Below are 17,968 nucleotides of genomic sequence, written 5' to 3'. Positions count from 1 at the left end.
GTTTCCAAACACTTATACAGGAACACAGAGAGCTACGCTATACCGAGTCAGGCGATCGGTCCATCTAGCTCAGTACTGTGTACACTGATTGGCAGCAGCTCTCCAAGGTTTCAGGCAGGAGTCTCTTCCAGCCCTGCCTGGAGATGCTGCCAGGTACTGAACCTGACACCTTCTGCATGCGGAGGAGAACTCTACCATGGAACTATGGCTTCATCCCCTTTATTGCAATCGTCCAATTGAGGCACAGCTAAGGCCTGTGTCACTACGGCCAGATTTGCTTTTTCCAAGAATGGGTGCAGACAGTGCACAAACCTAAGCTGGGCAAAACATGTAGGTCCCAGGCTGTATGAAGATAGTTCTTGACCCTTGGAGATAAAGTCTTGCAGGCCTCTCTGAGTAGGCTCCAGTGGCCTCTTTGAGTGGCACAGTCCACATATTTGGGGGTAATGACAAAGAAGATCCTAGTATATGGCACAGGTAAACAGACCTCTTAATTAAGGGTAACCTTAGCAGGCATTTCCAATATAGCCCTCAGTACTGAATAAGTTGCTCAGTTTTGCTACAGTACTTTACATCCCTGGGAGTTTGTTTCAATAGAAATGCCACTATCAGGAACAATGAGGCTTTTCTCTCATTGTTGCTGAAGCTGCGGTTTCTATCCTCATTATCCTCAAAACCGAGTGCGCTTGGGTTTCTGCATCCGCAGCTAAAAATGGGAACAGCATTCCCGACAGCAAGAGTCCAAAGAGAGAGAAGCATATAATCAAGAAAAATAACTGCAGGAAAAGATAAACTTATTTTAATTACCTTCAGAATTATACAGGGATTTGCTCTGGTGTACATTATAATCCCATTGCTTTGCAGAGTCCGCAGACGCAGCGCCAACTTGAATTCCTCCTTCTTGCTATTTTCAGAAACTCGGTATTTGATGTAACTATTCCCAGCAAAGCTAAGGGAAGTGTGTCCTGAAATAACCATTTGAAGAAGAGACATAGTGTTTTACTTTTACATTCCAAAATAAGATGCAGGAGATTATCGCTATCAAGGGGGAGGAGGGGAAGTTAATTAAGGAAAAGGCATGGTTAACAAGGCTGATAAGGAACAATCTTAAAAAACAAAACCCATTGCCAACAGATTAAAAAAAGTCTCTGCTGTATGAGTACCTTATGTTAAGGGAGATTAATTTACTAATAACTAGGGAAATGTTGTTCCTTGATAGGAGTAATTACCATGCATCACACGAGCTTGGTATAGTTGTAGTAAATACAAGATAACCACATTTTATTGTTTTTATTTCTGTTAGCACTTTGGCTATATGGAGCAGGTCTGTACAATGTGTGACCCACGAGTCAAATACAACCCACCATTCTGTAGCCTGCCAGGTGCTTTACAAATACTGTTATTTGCAGTCCCAGTCAACAAAACCAGAAGGCAGGAATGAGGCCATAGAGCTGGTCTTGTGGTAGCAAGCATGACTTGTCCCCTTAGCTAAGCAGGGTCTGCCCTGGTTACATATGAACGGGAAACTAGAAGTGTGAGCACTGGAAGATATTCCCCTGAGGGGATGGAGCCGCTCTGAGAAGAGCATCTAGGTTCCAAGTTCCCTCCTGGGCATCTCCAAGATAGGGCTGAGAGAAATTCCTGCCTGTAACCTTGGAAAAACCACTGCCAGTCTGTGTAGACAATATTGAGCTAGATAGACTAATGGTCTGGCTCAGTATATGGCAGCTTCCTATGTTCCACAGCCGTAGAGTGCCTGCTTTGCATACAGAAGGTCTCTGGCTCAGTCTCTGGCAGCATCTCCAGGCAGGGGTGGGAAAGATCCGTGTCTGGAAGTTTGGAGAGCCACTGTCAGTCAGAGTAGACAATACTGAGCGTGGGGGACTAATGATCTGACGCAGTATGCTTCCTATGTGCCTATGCATGCATTTTCTGCTGCTCAAGGCCCAGCCTGAAGAGTCATATGTTCTGCATGTGTGTGTAAAGCACTGCGGACTCTAGCAGCAGGGCACAGACACCCTACTCTCTCTGCATCACTGAGGCAGCTTCGAAGCCAAGGGAACATTTTAGTTTAGAAAAAAGACGACTGAGGGGAGACATGATAGAGGTCTACAGAATCATGCTTGGTGTGGAGAAAGTGGATAGAAGAAATTCTTCTCCCTCCTGCATAACACTAGAACCTGGGGTCATCCCATGAACCTGATTGCCAAGAAATTTAGGATCAACAAAAGGCAGTACTTCTTCACGCAGCGCATAATTACCCTATGGCATTCTCTGCTGCGGGATGTGGTGATGGCCACTAGCCTGGATGGCTTTAAAAGATGCTTGGTCAAATTCATGGAGAACAGATGAAACAATGGCTACTAGTCTGAGGGCTATAGGTCACCTCAAGTCTTACACAAAACGTTGGTGCGGCCACACCTGGAGTACTGTGTACAATTCTGGTCACCACATCTAAAAAGGACATTGTAGAACTAGAAAAGGTGCAGAAGAGGGCAACCAAGATGACCAGGGGCCTAGAACACCTTTCTTATGGGGCAAGGCTACAACACCTGGGGCTTTTTAGTTTAGAAAGAAGATGACTGCAAGGAGACATGATAGAGGTCTATAAAATCATGCATGGTGTGGAGAAAGTGGATAGAGAGAAATTCTTCTCCCCCTCACACGGCACTAGAACCAGGGGTCATCCCATGAAATTGAATGCCAGGAAATCTAGGACTAACAAACGGAAGTACAACGCATAATCAACTTGTGGAATTCTCTGCCACAAGATGTGGTGACAGCCAACAAGCTGGATGGCTTTAAGAGAGGTTTGTATAACTTCATGGAGGAGAGGTCTATCATTGGTTAGTAGTTGGAGGGCTATAGGCCACCTCCAGCCTCAAAGGCAGGATACCTGAGTACCAGTTGCAGGGGAGTAACAGCAGGAGAGAGGGCATGTTCTCAGCTCCTGCCTGTGGCTTCAAGCAGCATCTGGTGGGCCACTGTGTGAAACATGATGCTGGACTAGATGGGCCTGATCCAGCAGCACTGTTCTTATGTTCTTAAGATGCCTCTAAAAACCAGTTGCAGGTGAACAACAACAGGAGAGTAGGGATGTGCAAACATTTTGACTTGAAATGGGCTGTTAAAGGGACTCTTTCGTGACAGCCAGCAGCCTGGATGTCTTTAAGAGGGGTTTGGATAACTTCATGGAGGAGAGGTCTATCAATGGCTACTAGTCTGAGGGCTATAGGCCACCTCCAGCCTCAGAGGCAGGATGCCTCTAAATACCAGTTGCAGGGGAGCAACAGCAGGAGAAAGGTCATGCCTTCATCTTCCAAATGTGGGCCTCCCAGAGGCATCTGGTGGGCCACTGTGGGAAACAGGATGCTGGAGAAGATGGGCCATGGGCCTGATCCAGCAGGGCTATTCTTATGTTCTTATGTTAACTGCTGACCTGAACTCTGCAGCGCCATAGCTGCAGCAGTCTGGAAGAGGTACTGCAGCTTTCCTCAACAGGGATGGGTGAAAAGAGGAGTCATGTGACTTTAGAAAACTGATTATTCTGAACAGGCTCCTCAGCCTCATTGTCCCAACCACTATTTCCTTCCTTCCTTCCTTCCTTCCTGTAGGAAGGGATGGGGCCATAGCTCAGTGGTAGAGCATCTGCTTTGCACATAGAAGGTCCCAGATTCAATCCCTGGCAGCATCTCCAGGTAGGGCTGGGAGAAACTCCTGCCTGAAGCTTTGGAGAACCTGCTGCCAGTCGGTGCCAGTAGACATTATTGAGCTAGATGGATCAATGCTCTGACTTGGTAGAAGGCAGCTCCCTGTGTTAATGTGCTGTCAGCCCTGACAAGCTGTCATGGAGTTATTCCACATCTTCACAACAATCTTTTTTTGTAGGATAGGCAGAGAAAGGGTGACTGGTGGCCCAGGGTATCCAGTGAGGATTTCAACCCAGCTGTCCATAGCCCAGGTCTATCCACCACACAATGGCTACTGCGAAGTAACAAGGCAGCCTCTCTGCTTCAGGGAATTCTCACTTTCAGGCCCAAATCTGAAGCTAACGAAAAAATGTTTTTCTTATTTATTTACTAACATCTTAAGTAACAGAAGAATGTGAGTTTCTTGAACTTCTTGTAATATCCCAAGGGCACTGCATTAAAAAAGCAGTGTTTGACTTTTGTCATAAGAAAAACCCACATCAAGGAAATATCAACACAAGCCTCCTCAAATGAAACAGAAACAGAGAACGGTCACCTTGGAACCGGCATTCTTGCTTATGGGCAAAGATGGGTTCAAAGAAAAGGAAAAGTTACAGGACTGGATTGCTCTGCTCATTTATATGACACGTGAATAAAAGGACAGAAGTTGGAGCAAATGTTGTACCTGAGCACTCTCCGAGTTTTCCGGGAGGGCACTGGCAGATGAAAGGCCTCCGGTTGATTTCGTAGCCCACACATTGCATATCCCCTGGGCAAGGTTTATCTGTGCAGGGATCACTAGAGCCTGGACACAATCCTCCTATTGTGCATACAGAAGAAAACAAAGGTTACCACATTATTCACTGCATCATATATATCTATAATAGAAAGCAGTTTTGGCACCACTCACCCACCACCATGAAACTCCCAGAGCAAATTACAACACATAGAGAGATGCTGTTTGTGCAGGTAGGTTACACACTTTACCCAGACCACCAAAACAAAACAAAGCAAAACAAAAAACACAAAACCCTGAAAAAATGCATCACCTTCTTGGGAAAAACTGGACAAACTTTCCCACTAAAAACCATGGGAAATCAGACCTCCTTGAGCTAAACCAAGACTACAGTCATAGACATTCCCTGGAGGCTGGCTTGCAAACTGGGAGCCCTTTGCTGAATCTCTACAATACAGAATGGGATTTGTGTTCCGTTCTGAGCTCGGAGTGGAACACAAGCTCTCAGACTGTTCTGTCAGAACTGGTTGAGGCAGCCGCAATGTGTGCGCAGAGGCCAGAAGAGTGCCGTAGGCAGGGCATTGGTCACGGGGTCTGAGGGGTAACCAGTTAATTATTGTTAAAAGTACCTCCCGCCGCCCCTTGCCACCCACCCCGGTGCCACCCTCATGGGCCGGAACACTCAAAATGTTCCGACTCGGAATGAGGTCATTCTGTTCTGAGCTCAAAACAGGCCCTTCGTTTGAAGGACATTCCGTTTTGAGCTTGAAACACTCAAAATGGCCTGTTCTGAGTTGGCACATTTCAAATTCAAAATGTTCTGCACATCGCTAATATAAAACTGTCTTGGTCTCACTGTGGTCTGGGAGTTTCACATTAGTGAGTGAGTGAGTCTCACTGACTGACATGAAACTCCCAGACCAAACCACAACAGATAGAGACATGCCGCTTTTGCAGATAGACTTTTCCCAGGCAACTAAAAACAAAACAAAACAAAACCCAACCCTGGAAAAATTCATTACTTTCCCTGAAAACCTGGATAAACTCTCCCTTTGAAAAGCATACAGAATGAGACCTCATAGAGCTAGTGAAAGCCTAGAGTCACAGAGTGATACATAGGTTTGCAGTGCCTGTTCTCATCCTTTACGGTCTCAGACAAAATGTAGAGAAGATTTCCTTTCAGGGGGATGGGGGTGTTGTGGCAAGTTCACCACATTCAGATTCCTATCTTGGAGGAGCCCCCAGACCCTGGGCTCTCAGGCTGAAGAGGATGTAGGCTGCTGCAGACCTAATGCTGCCCAACTTCCGAACCAATGTTAGGAGATTGGAAATGTCTATAAGTTTACATACCCCTCTTCTCCAGGTTTGTGTGCTCCTTCCGACAGGGGAAGAAGGGAAAGCAGAAGGTACCGTTTCATGGAACAAGAAAGGAGGAGCCTCCAGGAAACAGAGGACATAATCTCGGGACAGCATGGAAGAGAGTCCTGGTCTCTCCTTGAAATAACTGGCTTCACATGATTGCTGGCAAGTTGGTTAAAAAAAAAAAATCTAGAAGAGGGACACAGAAGTGACTGGAGAGCACACCTTCCTGTTGCACATGTTGTGAGAACCCATTGAAGCATCCGGTTCTTGACTCCCACCCAAGATTCTACCGCAAATCTCTGCCCAAATTCAAATCTAGGTCTCAAGTTGGGTGGCTATCTCAGTCGGAAGCTGGTAACCGGGTGTGTCAGTGGTGTTGCACAGCATATTCAACGGGAGCATGCATTCCCTCTCCTGGACATTGTACCGACCTGCTGGCGATCATGGGAAGCTAGCCTCAGAGTCATTCCTGACAAAGAGCTACACTACTCAAGGCACGTGGGGCAATAATGATCTTCTCTGCACCTTGAGATCTCCTCCTCCTTTCTTGGTGAGCCCCTCCTCCTAATTCCTGCCTTTTACTTCGTTTTTTGGAGCTCACTATAATGCAGCATTGTGTTTGCACCACTGCTTTTTCTAATCACGGTTAGCTGAATCTACAGCTTGCAAACCTCACTGGGGCTGAGTCAAACTGGGAAGGGGCTTTTTGCAGATGTTTTTGATGACCACAAACATGCCCTCTTTCAGTAGGTTTTTTTTTTTTGAGGGGGATTGTGAACAAGGGCCCAGAATGTGGGCATTTCTGCCCAAATGCGCATATGTACCCACACATATGCGACTAAACAAGTACCAACACTGCTCCCTTTTGTTCATTTGGACACAGCCTCAGCTGTCAAGTGAATCCTAAAACATTTTGCCCACAAAAAGACCTCATAACATCCGATACAGCCTCAAAAGCATATGGCATCAATCTTCCCTGGCTTTTAAGCAAAAGGAGCTCAGAGGAAATGAATGCATGCTAGGGCCAACTTTTACCCATGATACCACTTGCTGGACTCCTAGGCTCAAGCATTTAAGTGCAAATTTAGAAAGATGGAGAGGTTCCTTCGGCAATAGACCTCCCCCCACACCGTGTGTGTGTGCTGCTGCTGACCTGCCTCCAAAGCAGAAAAACAAAGGCGAAACTGTGGAGGGCTAAGGAAATGGTGGGAGAGATGAAAATGCTAAATTTACTGTGTTAATGGCATATCTATCCATTTATCAACAGATCAGAGAAATTATAGCCCATTAATTGTATGAGTTCTAATTAACTGATCAACCAAATCTTCATCAACTTGTATAAAAATAAAACTATGCTACCAAAGGAAAAGGAGAATCCTCCTTTGCTTTGAGATGATGAGCATGAACATACATCATAAAAGGCACCATCACATGAAAGGCAGCAGTTCTTTCTGTGTGAAAGGACAAGATCTGGCCTGCTACTCCCTGGTTTTCGTAAATCTTGAATTAAAATAATAAAAAAAATAAGTTCTTTTAAAATAAAAACTGCTACCCAGGGGCATTACTAGGTACCTACGAGATCCAGGGTCTGGGCTCACAGCTCCCCTTTTGATAATCATAACTCACCCCCAAATAATATTTAAATTATGTATGATTTTTAAAGTCTCTAATACTATAATACAGCATCTATGAAGGTGGAAAGAGACAGCGATAGGTGAGGCTAGGAGCTCACCCCCGTGTGTTGTTCAGGTGCCTCCACTGCTGTGGAGATTCAGGTGCCTCCACTGCTTTCTTCTTATAGCAAGGAAGCAGTCATGGAGGAGGGAGCTGGCTGATGAGAACTGGGGTTCTGAGCAATTCACTGGGGACCTCCACGGGCCACCTGCTAATGATGCCCCTCCTGCCACCTAATTAATCAGGAGCACCTTTTTGGTAGAACAACATGTTTTTAATTGATTAACTATTTTTTTAATTGATTAATTGACCATACACTGCAGCCTTATATCCATCCATCCATCCATCCATCCATCCATCCAGTCTCAAAACAAATTTAGGAAGAAGCAGAACTCCCTCGGACTGAATAGAAGCTGTCCTTATTAAAGTCACAACCTCAATATTCTCTTGCCATCTCATTTATTTACTTGGGCTCTTAGTTTTATTTACGGCACATAAAGGACACAGTGAACTTGTACGGGGGCAAGCACCCCTAGCAGTTATCATCCATGGTTATTCCCTAACAGACCTCTGCACAAAGTAAGCATGGGCTTGCTCGAAGCATTGTAAACACTACTTTGCGTCGCAGGTCTTGCTCTGGAAATAGAAAAATTACTATTGTACATTTCGAAATGGACAGGGCCTGCCTACAATATAGGCATGACCTTAAATGCCTGCACTTGATGTACGGTGCATTGAGGTCAATTTAATCTTTATGAGTATTCCTCTTACTTCGTCAAATATTTGCTTGCCAAGGATAAAACAACTCATGGTCCTGCCTTGCAAAATGACGCGTGGAAATTCTCCTGAACAAACTGCACTACTAGGCACAATAATGGGAATATCTCACAACATCTGGCTCTAAGTCCTGAGTGCTGCATATGAAAACTTCATATCACTGAAATCATATCATTTGCCATAGACATACTTCAGAGCAATGTAAGGCCTTGGCTGGCAGCTAGTGTTGCAAGAGGACTGGTCTGAGATGAAGAGATGGCCAAGTCACCATCTCTCCCACAGTGGGCTATTTACTACTATGATGACGACAAAAATTTATATACCACTTTTCAACAAAAAATTCTCAGAGTGGTTTACAGAGGAAAAAATAGTAATCAACATGATGTTTCCCTGTCCCAGAAGGGTGCACAATCTAAAAGGAACACATGGCAGAACTCAGCAACAGCCACTGGAGGGATGCTGTGCTGGGGGTGAATTAGGCTAAGAGAACCCAAATCAGGAAACTGACATCAATGGCCTGAGATAACTGTTGGGGTGGTCCTTCTCCCACCTGTAGGGACACATGCTGCAGGGCTCCTTTCTGTGTTGGGCCAAGAGCCCTTCAAGCTGGCTGTGACTTGATCGGGGGCCCCTGTCACTACCCAGACCATCCCTGCAAGTTCTTCCCTGAGTTCCCGGAGGAGGAGGAGGAGGAGGAGGTCATCTTATCTTGTGGAAGGTGTAACTGGCAGCCAGGAGTACTGACTACCCAAAGGAAAGTCCCTGCAAGCCCTATCTTGTATGGTAATGAGTCCTCTCTGCTACCTGTTATCCTCTTCCCAGTCATGATACTTCCTCTCCTGCATTATTATGGAAGCCTAAAGCTTTTGGCCACATCAGATTTGTAACATTGTGCTCACGTATCAACCATTCACTGTAGGCAACTTGATAATTTCTTCTGGCTAGGATTGGTGGTGGGTTGGAGAAAAAAATGTGTCAGGGTCCCTTCCAAGGGAAGCCAAGCGATTTTCTATAAGCTGAGTGAAATTTCTCAGTGAAAGATTAGCCCTGAAATTTCACGCAAAGTGAAGTCCAAAGCAAATTTCAGGGTTCCATCTCAGGTGAAACATCCGAGAATGTTCCAGGGAACCAAGCAAGTTTCTATTTTGACAGCACAGAAAAAAACAATACATTTTAAGCGAGGATGATGTTCTCTAGGAAATTTGGGGCGGAAATTGGAGAGCTATATGCATGGCAACGGTTGTTTCATGTGGAACCCGGAAATTAAAGCTCTTAACTCTCTCTTTCCTTTTCTCTTTCTTGTTTGAAAATTGATTTGTTTTTTGAGGGGTGTGTGCATTTATTTGTATATTCAATGTGGGCATAATTTATGGTTAGAATGAACAGTAGTAATAAGTAGGGGTGTGCAATTCGGGATTTCGGGTGATTCGGCTCGGACCCGAACTGAATCACCCCTGTTCTGTTTTGTGCCCGAATCTGGGTCACCCGAATCACCCTTGATTCGGTTCGGATTCGGATTTAATCCGAATCCGAATCGATTCGGGGGGGTAAAAAGGGGCCCAGGGGCAAAATTTTGGGGTGGGGTGGTAGTGCCCAATGGGTAGAGTCTACCACCCCAATTTCGGGGGGATTGGGCAAAATCCTGATTTTTGGTGAATTTTTAAAGTTTTAGTGACTTTGGGGCAGTTCGGGGGCATAGCATGGGATCTGGGCAAAAGGAGTGGGGTGGGGTGGTAGTGCCTAAAGGGTGCAGGCTACCACACCAATTTCAGGGGGATTGGGCAAAGGGCTGATTTTTGGTAAATTTCTGAACATTTCATGTCTTTGGGGCAGATTGGGGCATATTGGGGCAGAAAGTGGGGCCTGGGGCAGAATAGTGGGGTGGGGTGGTAGTGCCTCATGGGTTCAGGCTACCACCCCAATTTCAGGGGGTTTGGACAAAGGGCTGATTTTTTGAGAATTTTTGAAGTTTTAGTGACTTTGGGGCAGTTTGGGGGCAGAAAGTGGATCTGCCCCAAAATAGTGGGGGTGGGGTGGTAGTGCCTCATGGGTGGAGGCTACCACCCCCATTTCAGGGGGATTGGGCAGAGGGCTGATTTTTTGAGAATTTTTGAAGTTTGGGTGTCTTTGGGGCAGATTGGGGGCAGAAAGTGGATCTGCCCCAAAGGAGTGGGGTGGGCTGGTAGATAGTGCCTAATGGGTGGAGGCTACCACCCATCCCCAATTTAAGAGTGATTGGGCAGAGGGGTGAATTATGGTGAATTTATTTGTATGAGGTTTGTCTTCATAAGGTGAAGTGTGCTAAATTGATTACTTCCTCATATTATTCATAGTAAAGGAAAGTGTGAAAAAGTGAAAGTGGGGTCATGAGAGTTGTTTAATTGAAAAAAATCTCATTTGCTATGATAGAGTGAGAATTCACACCTCAGAAAAAACTTCTGAGGTGTGAATTCTCATTCTATCATAGCAAATGAGATATTTTTCAATTAAACAACTCTCATGACCCCACTTTCACTTTTTCACACTTACTATGAATATGAGGAAGTAATGAATTTAGCACACTTCAACTTATGAAGACAAACCTCATAAAAATAAATTCACCAGAATTCCCCCCTCTGCCCAATCACTCTTAAATTGGGGATGGGTGGTAGCCTCCACCCATTAGGCACTATCTACCAGCCCACCCCACTCCTTTGGGGCAGATCCACTTTCTGCCCCCAATCTGCCCCAAAGACACCCAAACTTCAAAAATTCTCAAAAAATCAGCCCTCTGCCCAATCCCCCTGAAATGGGGGTGGTAGCCTCCACCCATGAGGCACTACCACCCCACCCCACTATTTTGGGGCAGATCCACTTTCTGCCCCCAAACTGCCCCAAAGTCACTAAAACTTCAAAAATTCTCAAAAAATCAGCCCTTTGTCCAAACCCCCTGAAATTGGGGTAGTAGCCTGAACCCATGAGGCACTACCACCCCACCCCACTATTCTGCCCCAGGCCCCACTTTCTGCCCCAATATGCCCCAATCTGCCCCAAAGACATGAAATTTTCAGAAATTTACCAAAAATCAGCCCTTGGCCCAATCCCCCTGAAATTGGTGTGGTAGCCTGCACCCATTAGGCACTACCACCCCACCCCACTCCTTTTGCCCAGATCCCATGCTATGCCCCCGAACTGCCCCAAAGTCACTAAAACTTTAAAAATTCACCAAAAATCAACCGTGAACCGAATCACCCGAATTTTTCGTGCCCGAAATTCGGGTGATTCGGCTCGTGCCCGAAAAATATCGGGGGACATCGGGGGTGATTCGGTTCAGCCCCGAATCACCCAAAATTGTTCGTTTCGGGCACAGATCGTTCTGTGCCCGAAATTTTTTGCACATCCCTAGTAATAAGTTGGGAGAATGAGGTTAAATCAGGGCATTTTTATTGCTATTTCTTGTATACGGTATTATTTTGAAGGTTATTGTTAGTGACAAATTGTTAGTAACCAAAAAGAGAAAAGTGGCAAATTCTCAAGGGGTTGCTGCACATCCTGACTTTTGGAAGAAGCTAAATCAGATACCCAGCTATTTACTACTCCCATATTAGGACACCTTCTTTGTGTCCTGTCCTGTCCCCCCTCTCCCAATATTAACAAAGTGGATAAAAAAATAGCTTCTTTTACACGAGTGAAGGAAATCCTCAATTAAGAAGAAAAAAAGACCAGAGAATTCTTCAGCAACATCCTGCTTCCTACTATGTCTAACTAAAAATTACATAATTAACATAGTTATCTATAGATATTATTAACTTTCCATACGATTCTGCTGGCTTCTTCAGTGGATCCATATGCAGCATGGAATGGATGCAGCACACAGATCTGTATGCACAGTATATTTTTTCTCAGAATACAATTAAATTTTATGTCATGTCAGGCAATAATTTTCAACAAGCCTCTCTGTGGCTGACAGATAGACAAGTCACTTGGGCAAAAAAACCCTCCAGAAATCATGAATATACATGAGCTTGTGGGAAGACGACCCTGCTGAGATTTTGGAACAAGGCACCACATGTTTTCACAACCTTTTAACCTCTGGTGAAATCTTTGACACCAAGCAGTAAAATCAATACACAGCTTTGCAATCAATCTTTGCCACGTTTCAGCTGATTCATCTTCTAGGCAGAGTAAGTTCCCTACGAAGTCCTGAAGCATGTGGGAAGAAGCTAATAATTTAATATGACAGTCCTGTACAGCTTGTGACCTAGAAAGCCGAACACAGCCCACCAGTCATGTGCCGTGACCTCCCAGGTGCCTGAAAACCCCGCTTTTGCCGTCTTAGGCAGGCAGCAGAAGCAGATGGATTGTCAAATGCCTGCTGGCTCGTGGGACTGATGAGTCACAAGGTGTATAGGCCTGAAATCACAAAACTGCCAGTTGTGCAAGGCAAGTTGTTTCAGGGAACCAACACAAGCACAGAGCTCTTCAGAACCCAGGGGCTGGGACCCTGAGTGTCCCACAGCCCTCCATGGACCTCCAACAGTCAGGAAGAGACACAGCTCAGTGGCAGAGGCCGTGCCTTGCATGTGGAAAGTCCCAGGTTCTGCATCTGCAAGTAGGGCTGGGAAACGCTCCTGTTGAAACCTTGGGGATGTGTGGCCAGTTGCTGTCGTCAGTCCTGAGCTAGACGGATGAATGGCCTGCCTGGTGTTAGGCAGCTTCATATATTCAAGAGATCCTTCAGTGGTTGAGCTGAGCTACAAATGGGCCACAAACTCCAACCTTCAGCGCCAGGTGCATTGCTGACTATCTTACAAGCACGTGCCTAAAATCTTATGTGGTCAAGACGCAAAACACCCACTGAGCTTTCTGGTACTTCCCTGATGAGTTGTCGGATTTTCTAGGGAAATATTATTATTTGTTTGTTTGTTCGATTTTTAGACCACCCTTACAGAATAGCTCAGGGCGGTTCACAAATATCATAAAACAGTTAAAATCAATCAATGAGCAGGAATGAAAATTTTAAAATACAACAATACAGCTAAAAAATAAAACAATTCAAAACCTTATTAAAACCCGATACATTAAAAATCCTTTAAAACAATTTTAAAACCCTGGGAGGCCAGGCTGAACAGGTAGGTCTTTAGGGCTCTCCTAAATGCCAATAAAGAATTCAAATTACAGATTTCTGCAGGGAGCGCATTCCACAATCTAGGAGTGGCTACAGAGAAGGCCCGCCTCTGGGTTGCCACCAGACGAGTCGGTGGCAACTGGAGCTGGACCTCCTCAGATGATCTTAGCATGCGGTGGGGATCAGACTGAAGACGGCACTCTCTAAGGTAACCTGGACCTAAGCCGTTCAGGGCTTTAAAGGTAATAACCAGCACTTTGTATAAGTGGTGTTCCCGCAAACTGTTGAGGCACCAATCCACTCAGCTCAGACTCACCAATCAGATATCAAGGAATAGGAAGTACAAACTCAGAAATACCCGTCAGGAGTCAGCAGGACAAGAGCCAGGAATACTTTGGATCTATAATTTGCTATGACTATTGGTGACCCACTCAAGACTTCAGAGAGAAGAGTTCCCAGGGTGATGGCTTCTTTCTAGACTTTGTGTTTAATTGATTTAGTTTGGATTTTAATTGTTAATTGATTTTAATTCTTTGTATTTTGTTGCAAACCGCCCTGAGCCATTTTTGGAAGGGCAGTATATAAATTAAATAAAGATAAATAAATAAATAGCCCTTCCCTCAACAGTTGTTCCCTTAACCTGGACTATAAGGGCTTCTGAGTCAGACCTGGGCTTTTCCTGGGCAACACTTACTTTGGTCTTAAAAGCCTGGCGGCTATCTCCAGCTCATATTTCTCTGCCTGTTTCCAGAACTGCAGGATTCCGTTAGGCTCCTCATGTTCCTGATCCCCCTCCTGTGGGGTCTCCAGGTACCCTGTACTAGGTTGTAGGCTTGTTGTGGGTAAGCCGAGGGGGGCTTCTCTTCCCACCCTTGTTCGGGTCTCTTGGTTAGGTAATTTGCCAGACACCAGTATCAGAGTTTCAAATCAAAGTTTATTGTGTTAGCACAGAGCTCAAAAGGGTGGCGGCCGTCCCGAGAATTTAGGGCAACTTCCTTATATAGTATCCCGTATACAACTTATTTTTGCACCTGCGCACTTTAGCTCAACTGATACCTATGTCCATGTATGGTTATACACTTGGTCCTACAAGCCTTGATTTGCTGAGATAGCTCTTATTGTATCTTTCCTATACACGTGTCTTGTTCCTGCCCCACTAAAAAAAGGTCAGGCCTATTCCTTGCCATTTCTATATTGCTCCATATTGGCGTATCAGCATTTTAGCAAAAGCTACGTCTCGCACCTGCATAGCAAAACAGTCATTTCCTGGAACACTTTAGTGGTTAAGCTACATTCTGTCCAAGAGACAGTAAGTAACCAACTGCATCCTGTTACAGAGAGACTAATGACAGTTAATATCACATCAGCTTAACCTTGAGCAGGAAAATATTTTAACTTGAGCATGTTTTGAAAAGCTATCACAAATCCCATCAGCATAGAAGGCTATCACATATCCCAACAGGCTCATAGGGCTGGAGACTGGCAAAACTGGAATAAAGACTGCTCATTGGAGCTGAACAGCACCATGGACAGATCACTGGGTAAGAGCAGGCTGAGGAGCATCCTGTATTTCTGGAAATTCCGAGGAGGAAGGCAGGACCAACTTTGCCTCCTCCTCAGGCTGTGCTAGCAGAAGGTCCTGAGACTCCCTCCCTGGGTAGTAGCTTCCACGGCTCCTTCAGGAGCTGGATTCTCTGCTCAGTCTTCCTTCACTTCTGTATTTTCAGATGCCTCTTCTAATAATAAGGGCTCTGACCCCTGGACCACAACACTGTATTGCCTAAAGCCTAGCACCAAAACGTCCAGCAGATGGTTGATGCCTTTACTTTATGGCTTCAGGGGGAAAATAAAGCAAGTGTTGTGGCATGGAGGGTGGTTCTCAGACTGTGAATTCAGGGTTCCTTAGAAGCTTATCAAGAGATAGGAATGTGCAGAATGTTTCAAGCTTGGAACATTCTCACTCAGAACAGGCCGTTGTGAGTGTTCCGTTCCCCAACGCCCTTCAAATGAGGGTCTCGTTCCATCAGAACCGCTGGCTCGGAACAACCAGCTCGTTTTGCGGAACATTCCATCGGAATAACTAGTCAAGCCAGTTGTTCTGACAGCCCTACATTTGAAGGGTGTTCTGTATCGGAACACTTGCAATGGCCTGTTTAGAGTGAGAGTGTTCTGAGCTCAGAATATTCCGCACATCCCTATCAAGAGTCTCTTGATTACAAGACCAGTAATAGTGGACCTGCTGTCCAAATGGCAATTTAGGAAGATAGGAAGCTGCCTTAAACCAAGTCAGAACATTGATCCATCTAGCTCAGTATCTAGCTACACAGACTGGCACATCTACACATCTAGCTACACAGACTGGCAGTGGTTTCTACAAGGTTACAGGCAAAAATCTCTCTCAGCCTTTTCTGGAGATGCCAGGGAGGGAACTTGGAACCTTCTGCATGCACGCAAAGAGATGCTCTTCCCATAGTGGCCCCAACCCCTAAGGGGATTATCTTACAGTTCTCACACATGGAGTCTCCCATTCAAATGAAAACCAGGGCAGACCCTGCTTAGCAAAGGGGGTAATGCTACCACAAGATCAGCTTTGTCTCCCACGAACAATCTTCCCCGTAACATGCAGTAGCAGGGGCGTGCTGAGTGCATCGTAGAGCACACTTTCAGTCTATGGGCAATGTTAGGTAGGCCTAACAAGCCCCATTGAAGCTGAGAGTGCACCCTGAATCCTCTACAACATCAGCTGCAATGGGGGCCCCTCTGCAGACAAATCAATATGGAAAGGATTTCATGAGCGTAAAAAAGTTGGGGATTCAAGCATCATATCAACCTCATCCACCAACTGCAGGTAAGACTGACCAGCCTCTGCTTGTAGCAGATTCAGTGAACACAGTGGTCCATGTGGCCCCGTGTTGTCTAGTCTGACTGGTAACAACTCTGTAGGGCTGGGGTTCTCTAACTTGGGTCCCCAGATGTTGTCGGACTACACTTCCATAATTCCTAGCCACAATGGCCTTTGATCATTGTGGAACATAGGAACTTGGAACCTAGCTGCTCTTCTCAGAGCAGTTCCATCCCCTGAGGGGAATATCTTACAGTGCTCACACTTCTAGTCTCCCTTTCATATGCAACCAGGGCAGACCCTGCTTAGCTAAGGGGACAAGTCATGCTTGCTACCACAAGACCAGCTCTCCTCTCCTAGACCAGCTCTCCTCTCCTTGTGCCTGGACATGATGAGTGTTGAAGTCCCAACAGTATCTGGGGACCCCAGTTAGAAAATCCCTGCTGCAAAGTGTCACTCAGAGATCTTTCCCAGTTGTATACCCGGGATGCCTTGTTACTGGCAATGTCAGGGGGATATACATACATACAAGGGATATTTATTTGACACTCCGATTTGTACAAATCAATCTCAAAGGCAGACAAATAGAAGGCTTGGGATCCAGGAAGGACACTGTTAAACCCTCAACATACATACATGCACATGTACATACCAGAGTTATTTTTCTGGCCCTAGTCCCAACTTGTGTCACTGTTGGGATGCCAGAGTGTGACCCTAGAATTAACTTTTGCTATACCAACGGTTCCCTCTATCACAGCGCCATGGCAATGGGGAAAAAGCACCTCAGTAGAAATGCCAGGGATGAAGAAGAGACAGGAGCCCAGATAACCCCCTTGGAGCCGCAATTGTTGGATGCAACAACAGCTCTCTCTTTTAGACTTAAGCACTGAAAGGAGTTCTGCCAGGCAACTGGGGTAGTGTTGGATGGCCCTGCCCCATTTGTGCTTCAGTTTTGGCAGTGCAATCCACACTCTATGCACAAAGCCACTATTCAGTACAAGCCAGCATCCCTATCAAAGTGTAAGAGTGGTCCTGACAGATAAATTGCAGGCATTTCAACTTTTTATTCCTGCTCCTGTAGGTGAATTTTATAGCTGTCACAAAACTTTTAAAATACTGAAGCTCCGGAGAGAGTTCTTTATGCCTGCCTTTGTGGTTATAAGGGCCCCAAGCTACAAATCATGTCTTATTGCATTGCTCCTGGCTAACATGCATTTTCAGGGTGATTTCATGATGGCAGAGACTAAAAAGCACTAAAGCACTGAGGGGGACATTACCCCACTTGAGGGATTTATAGCCAAGACTTGAGTATCTGCTCTGAAGTCCAGCAGTTTTTCTGTAGTTCTTTGTTTCTCCCAAAATTAGATACAACAAATGTGTATCAAGGAGCTTCTGCAGAAGCTCAGAAGAAACCAGTGGCACTCCCCTTGTTAACAGGAAATCGACTGTGGGCTGTGGGAACAAAAGATGGACCAGGACCAGGGAGACCCGAGTTCAAATCCCCATTCAGCCATGATACTTGCTGGGTGACTCTGGGCCAGTCACTTCTCTCTCAGCCTAACCTACTTCACAGGGTTGTTGTGAAGAGAAACCTAAGTATGTAGTACACTGCTCTGAGCTCCTTGGAGGAAGAGCGGGATATAAAATGTAAAAAACAAACAAAAACAAAAAACAAGCCAGTGTGGTGTAGTGGTTAGAGTGTTGGACTAAGACCAGGGAGACCCAAGTTCAAATTCCCATTCAGCCATGAAACTTACTGGGTGACTCTGGGCCATGTCACG

At 45.5% G+C, this 17,968-nt stretch overlaps 1 protein-coding gene across 14 annotated transcripts in view; it reads right to left on the bottom strand.

Annotated features, from left to right (window-relative positions):
• FAT3 (FAT atypical cadherin 3) overlaps nucleotides 1–17,968 on the bottom strand; it is a 683,843-nt gene that overhangs the window by 32,976 nt on the left and 632,899 nt on the right. For all 14 annotated transcript variants that reach the window (XR_008319026.1, XM_053306925.1, XM_053306923.1 and 11 more), the window contains 2 exons: nucleotides 4,375–4,509; nucleotides 808–965 (listed from right to left, as the gene is read on the bottom strand). Coding sequence is in view for 13 of the 14 variants with exons in the window: in XM_053306925.1 (XP_053162900.1) it covers nucleotides 808–965; nucleotides 4,375–4,509 (293 nt within the window). In the remaining variant the exon portion in view is untranslated. The remainder of the gene's footprint in view (nucleotides 1–807; nucleotides 966–4,374; nucleotides 4,510–17,968) is intronic.

Source organism: Hemicordylus capensis, chromosome 3 (assembly GCF_027244095.1).
Source record: "Hemicordylus capensis ecotype Gifberg chromosome 3, rHemCap1.1.pri, whole genome shotgun sequence".
Classification (NCBI taxonomy): Eukaryota; Metazoa; Chordata; class Lepidosauria; order Squamata; family Cordylidae; genus Hemicordylus; species Hemicordylus capensis.
This window is presented reverse-complemented; position numbering and strand designations above follow the sequence as displayed.